The sequence below is a fragment of the Bactrocera tryoni genome, chromosome 4 (genome assembly GCF_016617805.1).
Source record: "Bactrocera tryoni isolate S06 chromosome 4, CSIRO_BtryS06_freeze2, whole genome shotgun sequence".
In the NCBI taxonomy this organism is placed as follows: domain Eukaryota; kingdom Metazoa; phylum Arthropoda; class Insecta; order Diptera; family Tephritidae; genus Bactrocera; species Bactrocera tryoni.
Window position 1 is genome coordinate 23,938,258 of NC_052502.1, and position 21,536 is coordinate 23,959,793.

General features: G+C 33.4%; 2 protein-coding genes across 6 annotated transcripts in view; both read right to left on the reverse strand.

Annotated features, from left to right (window-relative positions):
* Positions 1 to 21,536, reverse strand: part of LOC120774051 (ras guanine nucleotide exchange factor P) — a 46,726-nt gene that overhangs the window by 4,665 nt on the left and 20,525 nt on the right. The window contains exons 1-2 of one of the 5 annotated variants that reach the window (XM_040103354.1): positions 10,975 to 11,505; positions 6,565 to 7,551 (exon numbers count right to left, since the gene is read on the reverse strand). The exons of 2 other annotated variants lie outside the window; for them this stretch is intronic. In XM_040103354.1, coding sequence (XP_039959288.1) covers positions 6,565 to 6,790 — 226 coding nt within the window. In that variant the 5' untranslated portion in view covers positions 6,791 to 7,551; positions 10,975 to 11,505. Of the gene's footprint in view, positions 1 to 6,564; positions 7,555 to 8,348; positions 8,365 to 10,974; positions 11,506 to 21,536 lie in introns of those variants that run through there. 2 more of the 5 variants (XM_040103353.1, XM_040103355.1) reach the window with 2 other exon arrangements.
* Positions 1 to 21,536, reverse strand: part of LOC120773520 — a 50,074-nt gene that overhangs the window by 2,738 nt on the left and 25,800 nt on the right. The window lies entirely within an intron of this gene.

The following is a 21,536-nucleotide window of genomic DNA, read 5'->3' on the forward strand; positions in this document are numbered from 1 at the left end:
TGGAATAACCGAAATAGACAAAGGCTTATACCTGTATAGAAATAGTAGTCTTAATCCTTATTCTTTATATTACAAGAGTAAGAACAAAAAATAAAATATCTTTAAGTCATACCATTTCCTTCGAAAAGATGAATATCTTGTTATGCTGACAAAGTTAGTAGTAAGTAGTTTAGGCAAGGAAAGATGGTGAAGTTAAAATGAACTACTTGAACAGATTTTTAGGGTTAATAAACGACTTGGAGCGAAGTTTGTTGGAAAACATGAAATCTAGACATTTTTTTAGAGACAGGGCAGTCTAGTTAAAAGGAAACGTCGGATATCATATAAAGTATATGTATGTATATAAATGATCAGCGTGACGAGCTGAGCCAATTTATCCCTCTGTCTGTATATAGTCCCTCAGTTTTTGAAATCGAATCGATCAACTGAACATTTAACATTTTTGTATGGAAATTTTTTTATATATGAAAATAAAGTTTTTTTCTCTAATAGTATATTGCTTTGATTGAATTTTCAACTAAGAACCAACCGAATGATAGTCATATACTCAGCTAACTCGTTTTAGATACACCAGATAACAATATAAAATTATGTCTAAACTTATTTCTGAATGCTAAGATGCTGCTAGCAATAAAAATGAAAGAAAATCTCAAATTCTTAAACAATTGTGGAAATATGAAAATAAAACTCGCACTCCTCAGTCTCAGACTGCCACGACTTCTTTCATCTATTTCCAACACTCTTGATATCCTTTAATGACAGCTTCAACAATGTGCTTTTTATTTGCGTAAATTTGTAAATAAGTGCTACATAAGTATTTATGTGTGTATAAATGGCGGCGTGATTGCTTTTGTTCTTGTGATTTTGCCTGCACATGGTCATAACCTTGTCGCCGGCAATAGACGGTGGCGTTTGTGATGGCTGCACTGCTCTTATTTGCTTTTGTTGTTGTTGTTGCTGTTTGTTATTATTATTGCAGTTGTAGTTGTTGTTGTTGTAGTTGTCGTGCCTGCCACCTTGAAAATGCCAAGTGGAAATTATGCCAAATAACAAGTTTGTTTTGCTCCCCTTTTCTGTTGGCCTGCCAGTCGCCGACGACGACGCCGCCATCACCGCCAACGCCTGTGCTCCACTTTATTTATTTATAGACTGCGCATATATAATTATGTACATGTATATATTTATAAATATATATGTAGATATATGTAGGCGAGCGCAAGACTCGGCTGGCACTTCATTCATATTTATTGTTGTTGTTGCAGCCCACCTAATATTGAAAATATTAGAGCAATGCAAATTTTGCAATTAAAATATAGAAACAACATCAAGCACATAGAGCGCGTGGACTCAGCGCAGGCGAAGTAAGCGAAGTGGGGTATGCTCGACAGAAAATAACGGAGTTATGTAAGCGATATGGTCGCTAAAATGTGAAACGAGCGAGTGGGCAGTAAATGGACAGCGGCGAATGAATTATGGCCTTTTGATGGCGAACGAACGTTTACTCGGATTTTGACCTGTCAAAGAGTCGAACACAAACACAAACAAACTTATAAACAGAAAAGCATAAAACTAACGGTGTATGTGTGTGTGCCAGTAAATGCATGCATGTCACGAGCAAAGCTGCACGAGTACACGCCCACCGGCCTCCAAGCGTGCGCGCACACATCTACACTCACCTAAATACATACACAAACACACTGTATATATATATACATATGCATATTTATATGTATACACATGTATATATATACATGTAACCACTACATGTACATTTCGTGTTCACGCTGCTTTGCCTGCTCCTTATGCCAACAACTAACCTACCTCAATGCCCACTTTGGCGCGCCCCATTGCCATGCTGCAATAACAGCAACACCAACAACAACAATAACGACCCACTTTAGAATATTGCCACCCCATTGACCTAATTTTTCGGTGTAAAGCGAATTTGCAGCGCTGCAACCGCAAAACGCGAACAAATGCAAACAACAACAGCAACAACAATGCACAAATGCAAACCCACAGCCAGACACATACATTCATACACGCCAATGCACATAACAATAATAATGATATCGCTAAGGTTTGCGCACAACAATGGCAACAATGTGAAACAACAGCAACAATAACAACAATAGCAACAATAACAATCGCGTAAACTAGGCGTTGCACTTGTTGGCTACTCGTCGCCATTATAACATCTCTCTACTTCACACACACGCGCACACACACATACACTCTCAGGCACATGCAAAAAAATACTTTTGCCTACATAACTATCGCTCATTTTCTATCGCATCTGGCATCCTTTGCTCGGCACGGCACGGCACGGCTGTGCCCGTTTGTTGTCACGCATGAATGGTTGACTAGCTGACTGCTTGGCTGGAATATGCCTTGTGGCCTAGAATTTCAACAGCTGCCACAAGTGGAGGAATTTCAATTCATAATACAACCAAAGTGGAAGCACAATACTACCAACCCGCAACAACAACAGCGGCAGCAAAAACAGCGCCAACAGCCAGTAGTGGCAATAGCGGCAACTACTTTTTCATTAATCGCACGCTTTTCTCCGCTTCCATTCCATTCCATTCTGCGGCTGTGCGCTTTTATTCTACTTTCATTCTGATTTACTTTTTTCAGTTTTGTTTTTGCTTTTCCTTGTTGTGTTTTTGTTTTTTTTGTTTTCGTTTGCCCAGCTTTTGTTCGGCAACTCTTTCTTTCACCTTTTACCGCACGTACTAATTTGCAAAGGCTTTGTTTTGCATTTTGTTTTGTTTGTTGTGTCCTTTTTAATTTTTTGGGGACGAGCGCCAGGGCAACCGAAGCCAGTTCACTCACGTACGTAACGACTAATTTGCACAGAGTGCAAAAGGTGACATTTGATTGGGTAAAATACTAACAATAGAAAGTGAAATTTGCTGAACAAGAAGTGAAGAGAGGGGAGTTTGAAAATTAAAAAAAGGGTGGCGAGTTTTAACTTTTTAATTATTTTGGTACAATTTGTTGTGACACATCTCAGAGCTAAATGTTTTAAGGCATGTTATGTTCAATTTTATATATTGTTGTTGGTAAATATAAAAAGGTGCTAAGCTTGAAAAAAAAAATATTAGTTTCTAACCTCAAATCATATTTTGTGAAAAAAATTGTTGAAACCAATGCTTTTTATCGTTATATACATACATATATCCAAATTACCATTTGATTAAATTTGACCCGGATTAATTAAAGAAAATATATTTTCAAGTATTTTGAGGGGTTACATGGATTTACGGTTTTCAAAAAATTGAATTTTTTTGTATTGTTTTATCGAATTCTACAACACCTCTAGAATATTGTCCTAAATGTTCAAGTTGATCCGAGTAATAGTTTCGGAGATACAGCCTTGAGAACTTGTGCGCTCGAGGCTAGCTGAGCTAAGTGCGCCGTTTTTAAACGCGTTTTTCTCGAAACCGTGTTTTTGAAGTCAGCGTTTTTGGCAACATTTCTCGAGAACTACTGAAACGATTTTCATCATTATACAGGTCTTTGAGATACAAATCTTAAAGACTTGGACGAAGGTTTTTTTTTGATTACAACTATTTGAAAAAAATGTCGCGGAATTTTGACTAGAAGTTTAATTTTTTGTGCAAATGTCTGCCAAAAATCCAAATTTCAGTTTTTTTGCCCTTCGTCCAAGTTCTAAGTAAGATCACTTTAGATGATCCTGTAAAGAACTATCCTGCCAACGCGGGCGAATTTTTTTCCGAGGGGTCACCGGAATGGGCGTCGCAATGGCCAAGTTTAAAATATTTGTTTTTTTCAAAAATTTCAGAATTTCTTTGTTAATAGTGCATGTTTGTAACAATAAAAATATTTAATAAAATATTTTATTTTTTATATAAAAAAAAATTGTTGAAAAAAGAATGTTTTTTACCCGAGAAAACCCATGTAACTCCTTAACGGATAGGTTTAGAAAATAAAGTCAGAGACAACCTATCTAATTTTCTGTGAAGCAATAAAAAAAACACAGACTGAAATAGAACTAATCCAAAAAAGACCAACACTGGCTTAAAAAATTCTATTTTACAACCAGTATTTTGATGCTGAAAATGAAAGGTATTGCAGAACTAGAATAGTTCAAAACAGGTCGAATTAAAAAAAAAAAAAAACATTTCATTAAGGAGCTTTTGTCTTAGTGACAGAAAATATTCCCAAGTTAATTTGAGAAATGTTCTTGAGTTAACAGTTTTTGATCGGAAAAAATCAGACTCCGTTGCGGTTACGTAGATCTAACTGTTGTGGGAACGGTTTATTAATCAGTGGCCAAATGAGTCTCAACACACCACACTACCACATAACATTATGCAGGTGCACAACACTGACATACCGAATTCACTACTTCACAACACATATTCCGCATCACTTTACCACACACCAACACCCACACACTATATGGTACATTATCCATAATGACATCGCAATTGCAGATCTCACAGCTGGCCAGCACCCCACACCAAACATCAACAAAAGGGAAATCGATTAGCGGTCCGGCCTCTTTTCGATATCACGAGCGCACGGAAACGACGACGCACTGTTCGACAAATGCGCCTGTCAATTGGTTAATCTTTTTTAAATCATTGGTTTTAAATTTTGTAAATTTAATAATTCCGTGATTGAGTGAATAAATAAATTGTAAAAAGGGTACTTTATTCCTTTAGGTTGGTGATTTGTAAATGTGGTCGATTTTTACAATCAGTTATTTTGTTTCATTTCAATGATTTGTTGATATTAAGTGGCTATAACGATATATTTTTTTTCTGCATATATAGTATATCGAATCTACATATATTTGAAAATAGTTTCCGAAAATTTAAACTTGATTCGGTAAATAATTTTGAATATGAGGTCGTTTGTTAAGAATTTTCCAATTTAGTGTAATCGTATTGCAAAATTTCGAAAGTGTTGTTTTCCAAACAACAGCGTAGGTGAAGAAACCTTCTTCGAAAAGACATTGCCAATTGTCTTGAAATTTTCGCACGATAATGTCCGAAAGAATAAGACTTTTGATAATCATTTTCTTTACTGTCAGATACCATTTTTCGGAGGTGCTTGTGGAGATAGGCAAAGGAATCGAAGGAGTATTATAATATATTTAAATTGTTTAAATATACATTATTTTTATTTATTTATTAAATGCAATTTAAAAAAAAAGTTTACAAAAAAGATCAGGGTAAAATGAGTTTGTCACGAAGTTTGTAACACCCTGAAGGAAGCGTCGGAGATCCCATAAAGTATATATATAAATGATCAATATGTTGAGCTGAGTCGATTTAGCCATGTTCGTCTGTCTGTCTGTCCGTCCGTCCGTCCGTCTGTATATATACGAACTAGTCCCTCAGTTTTTAAGATATCGTTTTGAAATTTTGCTAACGTCATTTTCTCTTCAAGAAGCTGCTCATTTGTCGGAACTGCCGATATCGGACCCCTATAACATATAGCTGCCGTACAAACTGAACGATCGGAAAAAAGCTCTTGTATGGAAAACTTCCTCATTTAACGATATACCTTCACGAAATTTGGTACGAGTTATTGTTTATAGAAATAATGTAATCTCCGAAGAAATTGTTCAGATCGGCTTACTATAACATATAGCTGCCGTACAAACTGAACGATCGGAAAAAAGCTCTTGTATGGAAAACTTTTGCATTTGACGTGGAATCTTCACGAAATTTGACATAGATTACTGCTTAAGGTAATAATATAATCTCCGAAAAAATTGTTCAGATCGGATTACTATAGCATATATGTAGCTTCCATATAAACTGAACACATAGTTACTAAAATAAGTGCACCTGTGAAGGGTATATTAGCTTCGGTGCAGCCGAAGTTAACGTTTTTTCTTGTTTTTATATTTTTTGTGACATCGTCCTCACGACTATTCTCTAAAAGATTTCAGTAAGACATAATGAAAAATAAATAAATAGGTAACCAACCATAGACCTATTGAAAAGGTAGGAGGAATACCATTCATCTCAAATAATAATATATTTTGACAGATCTCTGCATAAATTATGAACTACCAAAATATGAATTGCGGGAATAAAATCATTATCATTTTATGTGCGCTCAGCGTTACCAGGGACTGTGTTGGTGGGGATTACTATCTGAAAAAAATTATAATTTAAATTAAATATAGTTTTCTCAGTATCTAAGATTATACACAATGGCTCGAGCTGTCGAGCTAGATCTTATAAATTACAATAAATTGGAGAGTACAGTAAGTTCCATCCATATAAATTTAAATAAAAATTTTTCCCACCAAATTTCGCAACAGCACACCACTGTGCGACCGACTTCTCATTACTTACACGTTTCAGTCGCGTAAATGAAATGCTTTGTAAGCAAATCATGTTATAACCGAAATGCATACACGCAACCGACAACCGACAACCGCCCTACACAAACCCCCTCACAGCCCCGCTCACATTGACAACATCCGCACACCGCACTCATGCATAGCAAATTACAAAATAGAGTTTCACAAAGTGTTGCGGATGAATTGTGTGTTATAAATTTCCAGTGGCTTACCACATTGGTTGCCCTTAGTGACAAAGGGTCTAATAGTTGGATCCCAAATAAAGATGTAGTACAGCGACAACATAATCGCCGCCAACGAGACGCACAGCACATACACCGCCACGGTGAGGATGCGTATGACTTTGCGATTCTTGCCTGGTGGCTGATAACACCGGCTTATCGTCTCCGTCGGCGGGAGTTTCACTTTCTCCTCCAGCGAACTGACTTTCGAACTCATCGCACTGCCGCTGCCACCACCGCCACCGACGCCGCCGCCGCTGCCGCTGCCGTGCTCCTCCAGTTTTGTGGCTTTGCGACGCGACTTAGCGCGACTTTACGAACAAGAACGGATAAGTTTTTCCGACACCCAACCGAAGCCCAGCTGTTGTGCGGGTTTAGCTGCTCCGCTTTATACTTATTTGTATTTGAATCTGTGTGTGCGTGTTTACCGTGTATTCGTGTATATGTGGGTGTGGTCGCTCACGCGAATTTGTTTGTGTGTGTTTGTGCTCTTCGATATGAGTTTATCAGCTTTGTTTGTGTGTGTGGCTTTTGTGTGTGTGTGTGTGTGCGTGCTTGTTTCTTGAAGGATTAGAAGTAGTCGTTGTTTGATTTGCAATTGCTCTTGCTGCCTTTATTATTAGCACTGTTGTTAATGTTGTTGCTATTGTTCTTGTTATCGTTATCGTCGTTTGCCAGCTCTTAGTTCAGCTGCTGCTGGCGTGTTTTCTGTTGTTTTTGTCGTCACAAAAGTTTTCGCTGTTATTAGTTTTCGCTGCTAAAGTTGTTGTAAAGTGTTCTGATGTGTAAAACTATCGCAATTAATTGCTATTTATCCTCTATCGCTCCGCTATGCTCCTCTAATCTGCTTTGCATTTGTTTTTGTTTTCTATTTTTCGCTCGTAATGCTTTTGATATGTTGTAAGTCTCGTTGAAATGCAATTGTGTCGATTGTTCAGTTTTGATGTGTGTGGATATACATAAAGTAGCATCCGAGTTCTTCTAAAAATACAGGGTGATTAGGTGAGTTGTGACTTTTCAACTGCGATTGGTTAAAAATATTTGTTTTTTTGTTAATATTTATTATTGAATAATAACTTTAGTTACGAAAATTATTTGAGTATTTATTTTTGAACATATTTTAAATTCTTTTCTTTGCGTTATATTTTTTAATTATTACTATTTATAATTAAAAGGTCAGTTTTTTTATTTTTCATATGTTAATTTTGATTTTATTTTTTAGCCGATTTAAATTTTTTATTTAAACTTTGTATCATAGTTCACTAAAATTGAGATTTACCGAATAAGAAAAATAAAATTTTGAATATAATTGAGTTTTTTGAAATTTGTAATGTCAAAACTTTAAAAAAATTAAACTTCATTCGTAATTTATAAAAAATTTAAAAGCAAATTTTTTACAAAATTATAAACACAAGTTATATATATGTAAAAACATAACTTTTACGACTTTGGCAAATAATTTTTAATTAGTTATGTTTAAATAAAAATCTATGTCATCTATTGTAATTTATACAATTTTTTAAAAAATTTATATTTTTTATTTGTTTTATGAACATAGTTTATCAATTGTTATGCAATATTTTAATATATTTTCCTTCAAAAATAATTGAATATATTAACATAATTTTATTATTTTTATTCTATTTATTTGTGTTTTATTCTAATTATTAATATTTTTAAATATGGTATTATTACTATTTTTTTGATAGTTTGGCACAATATTAAAATTATATACGATTTTATCGTGGATTTGAAATTGTCGACCGTTAAATTACCTTCAGCTGGCTCTATCATTTTAGCTCTTCATTTTAATGTGAAAATCAGTTTATTCCAGAACTTAATTAAAATTTTTATATAATCTGCATTAAGGGGTTACATAGGTTTACGGGTTTCAAAAAATCAACTTTTTCAAGTTGATCTGAGTAATAGTTATGAAGATGCAGCCTTGAGAATTTGTGCGCTTGAGTCTAGCTAGGCTAAATGTGCCGTCTTTAAACGCGTTTTTCTCGAAACTGAGTGTTTGAAGTCGGTTGGCAAGATTTTCCAGAACTACTCAACCGATCTTCATGAAATTTTAAACAGGTGTTTGAGATACAATTTTTAAAGACTCAACGGAAATGATGTCCAATGGCCGAGCTTAAAATATATTTTGTCTAAAAATTTTAGAATTTCTTTGTTAGTAGTGAATGTTTGTAACAATAAAAAATTCAAAAAAAATATTTAATGTTTTATAGGAGAAAAAATTGTTGAGGAAACCCATGCAAGCTCTTAAATTTCCTTCTAGCTGAAGGAGTAAAATACTGATCGGTTTAACGTTAAAATATATTTTTTAAAGACTCTAAAATGATGTCCATTAAAATTTTTTGTCTAAAAATTTTAGAATTTCTTTGTTAGTAGTGAATGTTTGTAACAATTTTTTTTTTATTTTTATAAAAATACGATTAACTATTTACACAATTAATATATAATCTTTTCAAAATTGGCTTAAATTTTCATGAAAAAATTTAATGAGCTTATAATTTTTATTTAAGTATTCAACTTTCGGTGTCCGTTTGAATCTTAGTTACTTATACGCCCCGTATGCCATATCAAAGTGCGAAGTTACGTATACGCTCCCTTTGCAGGTATAAAATTTCAATAGATAACAATTTGTTTTTATATTATACGCTATTATACTGAATGTTTGCCAAATAATTGTTTATTTAAACATTGAATAATTTTTAATAAAAATTATATTGAATTTTTTAGTGTTCAATGGGTTAAATACAGTTAGAATTTTCAAAAAATCATCAGAGATATTGTGGTCCCCGTATTTTGAGAGAGAAGCTCCCGGAGATCAGCTGTACTTCCTTTTCAAATAAATATTTTTACTAATACTAAGTCTTAAAATACGGTTAAAAGATACCATAATATGTGTTCAAATTTTTGAATCAATAAATTTGAAAGTTTTCTCAAAAAAAAATCTGGAAAATTCGCTTTTCGGCCTTCTAACTGTATAACCTCTTAAATATTATATTCTTTTCTAGTAAAATTGTTAAATTGAACATTTGCAAAAAACAGCCAGTTGATAATTTTTTATTCACTAACAGTTATTTTTCTCATAGTAATATTAACGAGTTGAATATAAGATCACTTTAGAAATTTTCAAACATTTTCCAACATTTTTAATTAATACCATTGGTGGTATGGCAGACAAAACGAATTTCAAGCAAGAAATTGTTAACTGAGTGCTGCCTGTGTTGTAAAAATTGTTCTAGTAATACAAATATTATTATAAAAATTTTTAGAGTTTTTTTTCACTTAATAGAAGCACTTGTTCCATTTTTATATCACACTAACAGTATTTGGGAAATTTGTGTTTATTCTTTAAATTACTTTAGAGTTAATTTTACAAGATATTTTATTAATTTTATTGATGTGTGATTTATTTTAACACCTAAAAAACTTGTTTTCCCATTTTTTTTATTATTTCAACTATTGTTATTACTAATATTATTCGTTTTTTTTTTTTGCATTGAAATTTAGCGGCTAAATGATGCAATTGAAAATTATTTTTCTATTATTTCGCTTTTTTAAATTTATGATTTAATCGAATTTTCGGTACAAGCCAGTATGGTTTATACATTATTTCGGAAAATACTGCTTTTTAAGCAAATTATTAATACTTAAATCATCACCAGAGTCGGTTTCTCTACACTTGATTTAAAATAAATTAAAAACTGGTTTCAACATAAAATTTTAAAAATTAATTAAATTTAAAAAAAATTTTTTTTAAATGTAAACTTTTTTAAAATATAAAATTAAAAATAAGAAGAAATAAAAAAATGGTTTTAACAAAATTTTAAAAATAATTTTTAATGTGTAAAATTTTTTATTTATAAAGTTAAAAAAGAATATAATATTTACATGCTAAATTTAATTTAAAATATTTGTTTAACATTTTTAATAACTTTCACTCTTTTTGTACTATATATATTAGTAGTAATACAAAAATGACATTGGGGCGTATACGTAACTTCACATTTGAGTAAGCATTCAATAATAAACATATTTCCACCGTTAAATTAGAGTATTATATTAGATTAATTCGGTTTGTTTTATTTTCTTTCAGGATATTATATATGATTTTGCACTTTTTAATCCGTTTAGCGTAAAATAATTTTTCTGTTAATTTTATCTAATATTATCTTCTCTTATATTTACATCAGATTATTTTAATTAATTTCCTCTGTTTTTATGCACTTTATTTGAATTCTTTATCGCTAATAGCGAGACTGTTAATATTCAATTATTTCAATACTAAATTGCGCATTGCCAAGTCTGCCAAATGCTTGCAAAATACCGTTATTGCTGTCTGCTGACACACTTACACTCAAATTACCAAATCACCATTTAATTTACCTTTATGGCAACGTGTTTTTTATGCTGTCGACTTCCAATTTGTATTACACGCTAAGATTAATATTTATTGTCGCTCCGTATCGGTGTATCATATGTTGTGTTTAACGTTTTTGTGCTGCTGTCAATGTTGTTTTGTGCCACACATACACTCATAGATGCATGCATGTGTGTGTGTATTTATGCATAAATTTTCGCTTTTTATATTTGCCTATTAATAAATATGTTGTACGTGTGTAGATGTGCGTGCCATTTTTATGCGTTTAATTCCATAAGTAAAGAGATGTGTGTGCGTGTTTGTGCTACGATTCGTTGTGCGTTCCAATATTCAATATTATCAATGTAGTCGTGTGTGTAGCTTTTTCAGATTTTCATTCACACATCCAATGCAGCGTCTTCTTTGTTTTTTATTATTATTTGTTTTTGTTTTGTTTTTGTTTTTGCGTAATAAAATTTATTTAAAAAAAAATCATTCAAAAATTTTAATCCGTTTTTGGTTGCCGAAATTTTTTGGTATGTGCTCTCCGACGCGACAACAAACTGCAACTGAACTCAACTCAACCGAACAGAATCAAACTGAACTGATTCCTCCGTCGTTTCGTACGCCACGATGAATCTCACAAACGTAGCAGATTCGCCCCTTCACACTGCTGCGCGGCGCGTGAAGCCACCCATTTGGCCCCCTTCTCCCTCTCTCCTTTCGCAGTCGGCTTGTGCTTAGCCACCCGAAGGAGGCGTTCGCCAGCGCTCGTTTCCTTATGCCCGCTACGCCACACGGCACAGTGTTGCACTCCAGCCGAAGGCGTTTCATCGTCGTGTGGCAGTGTTTTCTGTTTTTGCTACACTATTTTTGTTTTTGTTTGTGTCTTCGCATTTGGCTGTATTTTATGTGTTTTTGTTTTTTTTTTTTAATTTTTTTTACCCGCGAAATGCACGTGTGGCGCTGGTGGGTGGTGGTTGGTGCACAAGTCAGTTGGCCAGCTGTTACAGGAGTCACAGCAACACTTCCTTCGCCGCCTCCATCGTCACCTGCGCCACATGCACCTTCGCCCCACATGCTCTTACGATGTTGCATGTGTATATTGTAAGTGCCTATGTGTGTGTGTGTTTGGCTTGCAACTTTTCTGCTCTTTTCCGACTTCGCTGCTGGATTGCATTGTGGCTTCCGAGATATTAACGCTCCTCTTCTTCTGCTTCTTCTTCTTCTACTGCCATTCTGTGGCTGTCGATTCCACTTGACTTGGGCGGATAAAGAACCAAAACAAACGTGCAACAGAATGCAGGAACAACGGAATATAAAAGCGACAAACGAATGAACTCCATTCAGCAACACAGTTGCATTCACACACATACATATATTCGAATGTGTATGTGTATGTATGTGTGCCTGCATCTATGTGGCATATAGAAATTGATTGGAAATGGAAAGTGCATGGCAATCGCTCGATATGTGTGCGCTCGGCGGCGTAGGGCGGGGTGACAACAACAACAACACCTGTAACAACAACAACAACGGGCAACAAAATGTGTAAAAAGGCATTCACTTTCCCACTGTGTGCTGCGAGCGTGTACATGTACATTTTATTGTTGAAGCACATCATAGCTCCGTAGCTGGCGGAGCACTTATGCAAGCAAAGTATGTTATTCAATCATTTCGGAAATATTCTGGAAATTTTTTAATTGGGAAAGTTTCGAGCAGCTTAAGCGACACTTAAGAAAATTGCAGGAGTTTCGATTGTAAGGGATTCACGTGAAATAACCGGCTTATTGACAATAGCGCTGCTGTTAAGTAAAGTAAGCGAGTTTGTGTATTGTCGACGTTTACCGTTTTTTACCGAAGAGACATGGAAAAGTTGCAGTTAATGAGGAAAAAAAGCTTAAAGCAGAGAAAAATTATTAACTCTGTCAGTTAGGCGAGCTACAATTTTATCTTTCAATTTTTTATGAGCTAGAAATTTCTAAGATAGTAAAATTGGTCAACTGCAACAAAATTGTGTTACGAACGTTATTCCGAAACGAACGCAAAGCGGTACCAGAGTGAAACCAAAAGAGATTTCAATACTTGTAGTAATTTTCGATGTATTCTTAGTGGGTTCAAAATAAAAAAAAATGGAAGGTTGCCACCTATTCAAAATTTGTAAAACGAAAAATATATAATAAAGAAATAAAAGTACGCACTATAAAGTGAACAGGCACAAGAAAAATTTCGTTACAGAATTGGAGAGAGTTGCCACCTGATAATATTTTTTTGTTCTTTTAAATTGTTAAAATACATACATACATATGTATATAAATTATATAAAGGGATTCAACAAAATTTAAGTTTATTCTTAGAATAGAAAAACATCGGAATGTTGCCACCTATTCAAAATTTGAAAAACATAATTAATAAAGAAAAAATATGTACCATAAGGTAAAGAGTTTCAAGAAAAATTTGGTTAAAAATTTGTAGAGCGTTGCCACCTGATAATATTTTTTTTTGTTCTTTTAAATTGTTAAAATATATAAATTCAATATTCTAATATATTCGGGTTTAAAAAGACTTCCGTTCAATTTATTTTTGCGCAGCGTTGCCATATGTTTGTAAAATTAAAACAGAAAAATAAAATGTAAATAACACATTCGGCTCAGGAAAATTTTTTTGCAGAGTGTTGCCACCTATTCATATTTTTTTGATCTATTAATTATTGTGAAAATACATATATGTATGTATGTATGTATGTATGTATGTCTTCAATATTATAATATGGAGGAGTTTGAAAAGATTTCTGTTCAATTTATTTTTGCGCAGCGTTGCCATATGTTTGTAAAATTGGAAAAAAAATAATGAAATGTAAATAAACACAAAGGCTTTAAGAAATTTTTTTTGCACAGTGTTGCCACCTAATAATATTTTGTATAAATTAAATATTAAAACGTGAGCGAATTTCAAAACTTTTCTATTGGAAATATTTTTGCACAGCCTTGCCATATGTTTGTAAATGAATTTAAAAACTATAAAATATATGAATATAAAAGAATTCAAGGGTCTCAAAATATTTTTGCGTTAAAAATTTTGTTTGCGAAGTTTTATTTTCTATTATTGAGTTTTTATAATATGTTTATAAATAATTTGAAAAATAAATTGAAATGCTTTAAAAAAGCTAGGCTGCAAAAATATTTTTATAGGGTGGCCACCAGTTAAAAAAAAAAATAAAAAATATATAGAAACAAATGCATATTTTAGAAATTTTTTGAACCCATGTTTTGGAAATGTTGCCAGCTGCTTAAATTTTTTTTTTCCAAAAATTGATAGTTTAATTCATTGCAACATTACTCTCAGTAGCTTGAGGGCTGAAAATGTTGTGAAAGATTGCCCCATTATTCCAAATTGACAAAATAAATGAAAATTTACCATGAGGGTATCCAATTAAGCAGTTTTAAGCATACAAAGTAACTTTAAATAGGGTTGCCATCTGTGGAAAAAAATAATTCAAATGAATCGGTTAAAAAAATAAGAATTTCCATATTGGTTTGAGTAGCATTAAGTCTGCTAAATTAAAGATATTTTTGTGCAGGGTTGCCACCTTCTTAATATAAAGAAATCATGAAAAATAATATTTAATATACATATATGAATATTGTAATATGGGTAACAAATTAAACATGTTCAAGGTTTTAATCACTGTCGGACATATTATTAAAAAGAGTTGCCACTTCTTTCCATAAGGCAATCAAATAATCCGTTAAATATAGGAGATATTGGAATATCGGTAACTCTAATTTAGTATTTGAGAATAAATTTCGTGCAAAGAAATGGAATAATATAAAATAAATACTTAAACAAATTTTAGGTTATGATTTTTTCTCCAATAAGTGATCTGTAAGGTATAAATTTTGATAAACCTCACTGCTATATACTTATATCTCTTTAACTTTGCTTACTTAGAAATCGTAACAAGTGGAAGAGAAAGTACTTATTATATCCTGAACGAGGCATGCTAAGTTTCTCACAAAATGTGTAACACCCATAGAGAAACAACAGAGAGTCTGAAATATATACAAGTATATGTGTATAACTGATCAACCATGTCCATCTTTTTGCCGTGAACTAATCCCACTTAAAAAACCCGATTTACGTTGGATATATACAATAGTTACTATAAGAAATGTACCTTTGAAGGGTATTATAGTAGCTCTATCTGCTCGCGAGACACGCCCGCAGGATGGGGCTGACAGATCGAGAAGACTGCAGGGAATGTCTAGAGCAGGGTACCAGAGAAACAATGAAGCATCTCTTGTGCACTTGTCCAGCATTGACAGGACTACGCTGTAAGCATCTGAGGTCCTCACGGCATGATACACTGCAAGAAGTAGCGATTGTGGGTCCACAGAGTCTATTAAAATTCGCATCAAGCGCAGGCATCCCAAAGAATGCCTACTCCTCTTGAACCTAGCAACTGAACTCCATCTGGTATCGCAAAGGACCAAAAGTGGTCTATGCGTGACTTATTGGCCTACCAGATTAACCTAACCTAACTTTTGGGTTTTTATTGATTTGCATGCAGAAAACCAGTTGAAAATACTTAACTTGACATATTTCAATGACAGAAGTCAACAGTTTTAAATTTCACTCTAAAAAATTAAACTTCTTCGACATTACACTGCCATTTAGTTTTTGCTGCGGTTGTATTGCCTTGGTGAAACCATATTGCCATTATTAATTCATCAATCAGTCATGGCGCAATAGATTTTTATATCACTCATTAAATTTTCACGGCGAATGCTGGGTTATTTTTCTATTTTTTTTTTAGCTTTTCCATAAACTGGCCACACCGGATATTGCAATGAAATGCTTCCGTTGTGGCGAGCGAAACTTTTTCTACATTGTTTTCATACATTTTTAGCACAATTCGACTTTTGCAATCAGTCAAAAATTCACATGGCATTTGCACATTTCAGCTGCCGGTCATATGCAGTTCAATATCAATATTTGCGCTAAAAATAAAATTCGACATAAACAAATTGGTGGGGCGTTAATAATTTGATTTGCACATTTCATTTGGCTGAAGCGGAGCATAAAGAATGTAAAAGAAAATAGGAGAGTAATGAAATAAAAATGTGTACAAGCGGAGCAAAACGTTGGTGAATGCGAATTTTGCATTTCATTGCAGTTTTCGGGAATGCGCAACTTTTGTTGTTGTTATTGCATTGTATTTATTTGGTTGCTGCAATGCTTTATAGCGCAATGATCAGCGATATTTTTTCACGTCAGCAAAGTGATGTGTATGAAATTAATTGATTTATTTTTGAAAAAAAAATATATAAATAAAAATAATTAAATACCTTAAATGGGTATTTTATGCTATACCTGAACGTGAGTGTGATATTTTACAATCTGCCGATGATGCGAAGACCGATTTATTATTTAAATACATTTTTATAAAGGCTGATTGCATTTCAGGAAGAAGGTTTTTTTTTGCAAGACTGTATTACTTTAATATGTAAGAAATTAAAGTGCTTTCGTTTTGAGGGAAGATCATGGTTTAGATAAGGAACACTTTCACGATCATTTATAATTTTTGAATTTGTAAGGATCAACATATTTTAAATTTTAACCAAATAAGAAATATTCTGCTCTAATAAGCATGGAAAAGTCGAGCTGAGGTCAGGTTGTAGGGCTGATTCCCGTGATAGAGTATACTGTCGATTGTTCTATAGAGAAAGTTTGTATAGATTTTATTCCCAAAACTTGTGAAAGAAAATGATCGTGAGCACTCTTCTCGAAAATAAGTTTTAATTCATCTCTGTTAGGAAGTTCTAATGTTAGGAGGGATCTATAACATATATATTTTACAGTTCTTGAAACCTTCATTTCATTCGGACGAACCATATCAAGATCATGTGATATGACATCGCGAGACTATTCTTGTGAGGATATGTTAAACTGTCTTGCACATATTGCCCGTGAACATAGCTGAAAGGTGGATAGCTGCGAAAGTTGCCATCAGACTCAGGTAGTCTGGGTTTCTAAAAGAACACGTATCTGAACACTCGGAAATCCTGACAAACTTTGACTTCATACTGGATCATTTGGATCATGGAGTTGCCAAACCGAACTCTAACAGCTCCTTCTATAGCCATATACCGGCTGGGAAGTTGTGGGTAGAGGGATATCAAGCTTCAAACTTCCTGACTATTGCAGTGTCTTCCAAGCCGAGGTTACAGCCATTAAGACAACAGTAGATTTATTGCACCGGAGTGCAGCCTCCTTTAGAGAAGTGATCTTCCACTCAGGCAGCTGTGCGGCTATACTTGCCTTGAATTCATTAACAGTACGTTCGGGGCTGGTCAAAGAGTGCCTAACTTCGCTATTGAGTGTCTTTGTGATAACATTGGTATGGCTGTCCGGCCACAGCGAAATCGCAGGAAACTGCGGGCAGCGAAATTGCAGGAACTGTGTTAATAAGCAATTAAGAAAAGTCATCACAGAACCACCATCGATACAATGGAAGCAAATCGGTGGTCCCGTATCCTGTTGTGTCCTACTACTAGATAGCTGGGTTTCGCGGAAGATAGACAGCGCTGGGCCACCATCGCTACATGCGCTGTCGAAAAAGTCATTTGGTCCAATATCGATCGCAAAAGATCTAACGGGCCATTGCTATACGGAAGAAGATGAGGTGGAAACAACTCAACACTTCCTTCTTGATTGTCTCGCGTTTGAGAGGTGAAGCTTTAAGCACTTGATAGCGCATACCCTCAGACATGCCTCCGAGCTGGCAAGAATGTAAATTAAACGCCTGTACAAATTTATATTGGTTACTAAGCGTTCGGTTAATATACAAGTTCGTACACAGGAGTTTTTCTTTTTTTTTATGGCCTCACAAAGGACTGCGTAGTCCACGTGCGATCTGTGATCAGCCATCTAACCTAACCTGTTAAACTAATATTTTTTCATAAACCAGCTAAGTATAAACTGTTGAAATAAATAGCGCAAAATGCAACCGCCTGATAACTATATGTGTTAAATAATATTTAGACACAAATGTCATAAATCCTAGGAAATAATAAAATAGTCAAAATTTGACTACCTCTATAATTTCCTATGCTTTATTAAAATTTGAGAAGTTCAATCACGCAAACAAATTATTCTTCATTTCCTTACCCAAACCAAATTAAAACCATATTTTAACGTCTAAGTCTGATTAATTGATTTTTAAGCAAACATTACCGAGGTACTTACATACTGACTTACAACCATACTATATACATATGTTTAGGCTTTAAGGTTCATTCTTGTCTAAGAAATTCTAAAAACGATAATTAATAACTATTTGTGGAATTTCTGTCCTAAATACACAGTTTGCTTATTATTGGGTTAATTCTCAGAAAGGCATGCTCTAATTTGAAAAGGGTACGAAAATACTTAGAAAACATACAAATGCAGAATTCAGCCGAAAAGTGATTAGAAGCTTTGTTCTGACAGCAATAATTTTAGCCAACTTGCTACTTTTGCGTATACATATGTATGTGTATGCATGCGTATGTATTAATGAATATTGGATTGAAAAGGTTATTGGTCGAGAGCAATAAACGAAGGAAAAAATATAGTTCGAAATGGGTTTTTATTACATATTATTAGCATTTTTGAGAAGGGTTGCCAGCTTTTTTTTTTGGTTCGCTAAATGGTTGATGATGCTGTTCAAAAGTACTAGTATGCCCTAATTATTGAAATGATGGTCATATACATTTATTTAATGTGCAAAAATCTGTTGAAGACTTTAATTACTATTATAGCTGCTTAAAGCGATTTTGCATGAGAGTCTCCAATCAATCAATCGAATTTTAAAAAGTCAACATTTTCATGCATAATCCAAAGAAGCTGGAATAATATCGGCTGGGAATATGTAAGGGGGTATTCTGGTTTAGAAATTCGAAAAAATCGATTTTTTTTCATATTTTTATAGTATAATTCTTCAAAAAAATGTCTCTAAGAGGATTTTTCGAAATTCAAAATATTTTCCGAGTTAAAGCTCATTTTGTGACTCTGACTCCGTCTGCACGCGACTAGTTCTCAAACTTTAAACTCGTTTTTCTCATAAGTCATAAATTTTGCACAGGGCTTTCTTATACATTAGAGTATCGCACTACGAAGAGCTTTCGAAAGAATTTTTTTTTTTATTTTTAAAAAATTCCGAACCACAAAAAAACAGGGTAAATACGAAACTTTTTTTTCAAACCTCCAGCATTTTGTAAAAATTTTTTTTTTCAAAAACGTTTAGTAGTGCGATAACTACACTTTTACTCTTCACGGATTTCGCACAAATTTTCATTTTAGGTCACGGAAAGGATTTATATCTTGCACACCAGGACAAGGCATTATTTCATCAGTCTCTACTTCGCCGACCTGCATTTTTTTTAATTTAATTTTTTTTCTTATATTATTTATGTTTTGTATTCTTATAATATCAATAAAAAGCATGTAAAAAAATGGATAGTCAAAATAATTTTTGATTTTTTTTATCGCGTCAAAAAAATACCTACAATTTGGGCTTCTAAACCAGAATACCCCCTTTAGTTGAAAGAAAAGGATCCGAAATAGCTAAATAAAGCGGCTAAACGACAACTTTTTTCTTGAGTTATTCGGCAAGTAGCCTTGTTATAACCTCCAATATAATTTAATAATATTCCTAATATCCTATAACTAGATTGAAATGAATTGAGTCGATCCACAAGAGATGTTAAAATCATCTTCTGGCTCTTTATTTCCTGCATTTACATATACAAGTATATGCTCAAAAATTTTCATTATGGAGTTATTAAAATATTTCAGCAACACTTAGCACTGTTCTCAATTAGCCAATTTATTGAGTAATTAACTAATTGTTCAATTGGCAACTATTAAAATTACATTGAAGTAAAAACCGTCATAGAATGTCATTAAAGTGTGCTCAAGAGGAACAAGAGGAATTTTCTGGTATATTAACAGAATTTATTCTTAATAATGTAAATACTAGAAAAGTTCATTATAACATTTGTTGTAGAGTTAAGGGGATTAAAAGAGATGATTTTTAGGATGTTTTTTACAGAAAACTACCTCATGAAATGTATACAAAATTTTATGATATATTTACGCATAATTAGTTAATACAAACAAAAGATTTCAATAACAATTCCACTGCTATATTGATTGTAAAAAAAGTAAAATTTAACAGAATAGCAGACTTTCAAAAGCTCCCGCCGATTCGAATTTAGTTTAGAGAAAAACACGTTAATATACATATAAACAGAAACGTTTAAAGAAAAGGAATTTTTGTTTTTTATCATTTTTATGAGGCATATTAATCAACAAATTTAATATATTTTAATAATCACAAATTTATTTTGAAAAATTTTGGCTCCTCTTGTTCCTGTAGTCGATCTACAGACAGACCTTCGAAACAAAGTTTTTTTGCGGTGACAAAGATTTTTCTGCTACTTAATTTTTTTACCCCATTTTCTTTACCTTATATGCAAAAACCAAAAAAGATTATTAATATGAATGAGTACTGGTAATGATTAAAGAAGTAGTCAAAATTTTAATTTTTGACTAAATGGCGGATTCCCAAAAAAAGTCGTTTTTATCAAAAAATTTCACCTGAGAGTGACCTAAAAATCGAAATTATTATCAAAAATCATATTCCTTCATTCCTCACTTGGCAGATGGATCTAAGAAGTCCTGTTTAAATATCATCAAGTCGATCGATTTAGCCATTTCGGAGAAATTTTTCTCAACGATGCTGAAAACAGCTTTTCGAGAAAAACTGACTCCTGATAGTCGGAAAGCATTGCTTCACAAACTTTAACGCAACACTGTTTTTTTGAAAAATTGAGTGAGTCTGGAACCAATCGTGCTTTCACTTTTCTTAGGCCAAAATGATTTTTTAAAATGGTTTTCACTGATTTTTTCTATATTCCAATGATGTTAGTAAGATCTCTAACTGTTAATCGTCGATTCTAAGCGCCAATCCCTTTATTTTATTGACGTCGGATCATCAGTTGATGTTGTGGCCGTCCTCGACGTGGTTCTCGTCAACGCGTTCTCGACCCTCTTTGAATGCTTTATACCATCGAAAGACACTTGCTCGCGCCGAACAATTATCACCAAAGGCCTTTTCAAACATTTTGAATCTTTTAGCACAAGAAATTTGATTCCTCAAGCAAAATTTTACGGAACTTTTTTAATGAATTCTTTCATTCATTGTAAAAATCGCCGAATGCACTTTATGCAAGTTCCTATCTTATGACATCTTCCTATAAAAATCAGAGCTCCACTGAGCACATTTAAGCTGGATCACCTGCTTCTATTTGGTCCTTGCTTCGAATTCTAAGTCGAATTTTCAGATCTCTAAGTATATTTAGAAATAAAACAGGCTTCAGTTTCAGGCATTCGGAGTCGCTTTATAAAGCTTTAAACTTAAAAACTAGTCTACTAGTTAAAAGTAGTTACATTTGAAACCAGTTACTTTTGGACCAATTTCATCCGGAACTAGTTACTTGTGGACCAGTTACTTTCGGGACTAGTTTCTTTTGGACCATTTCCT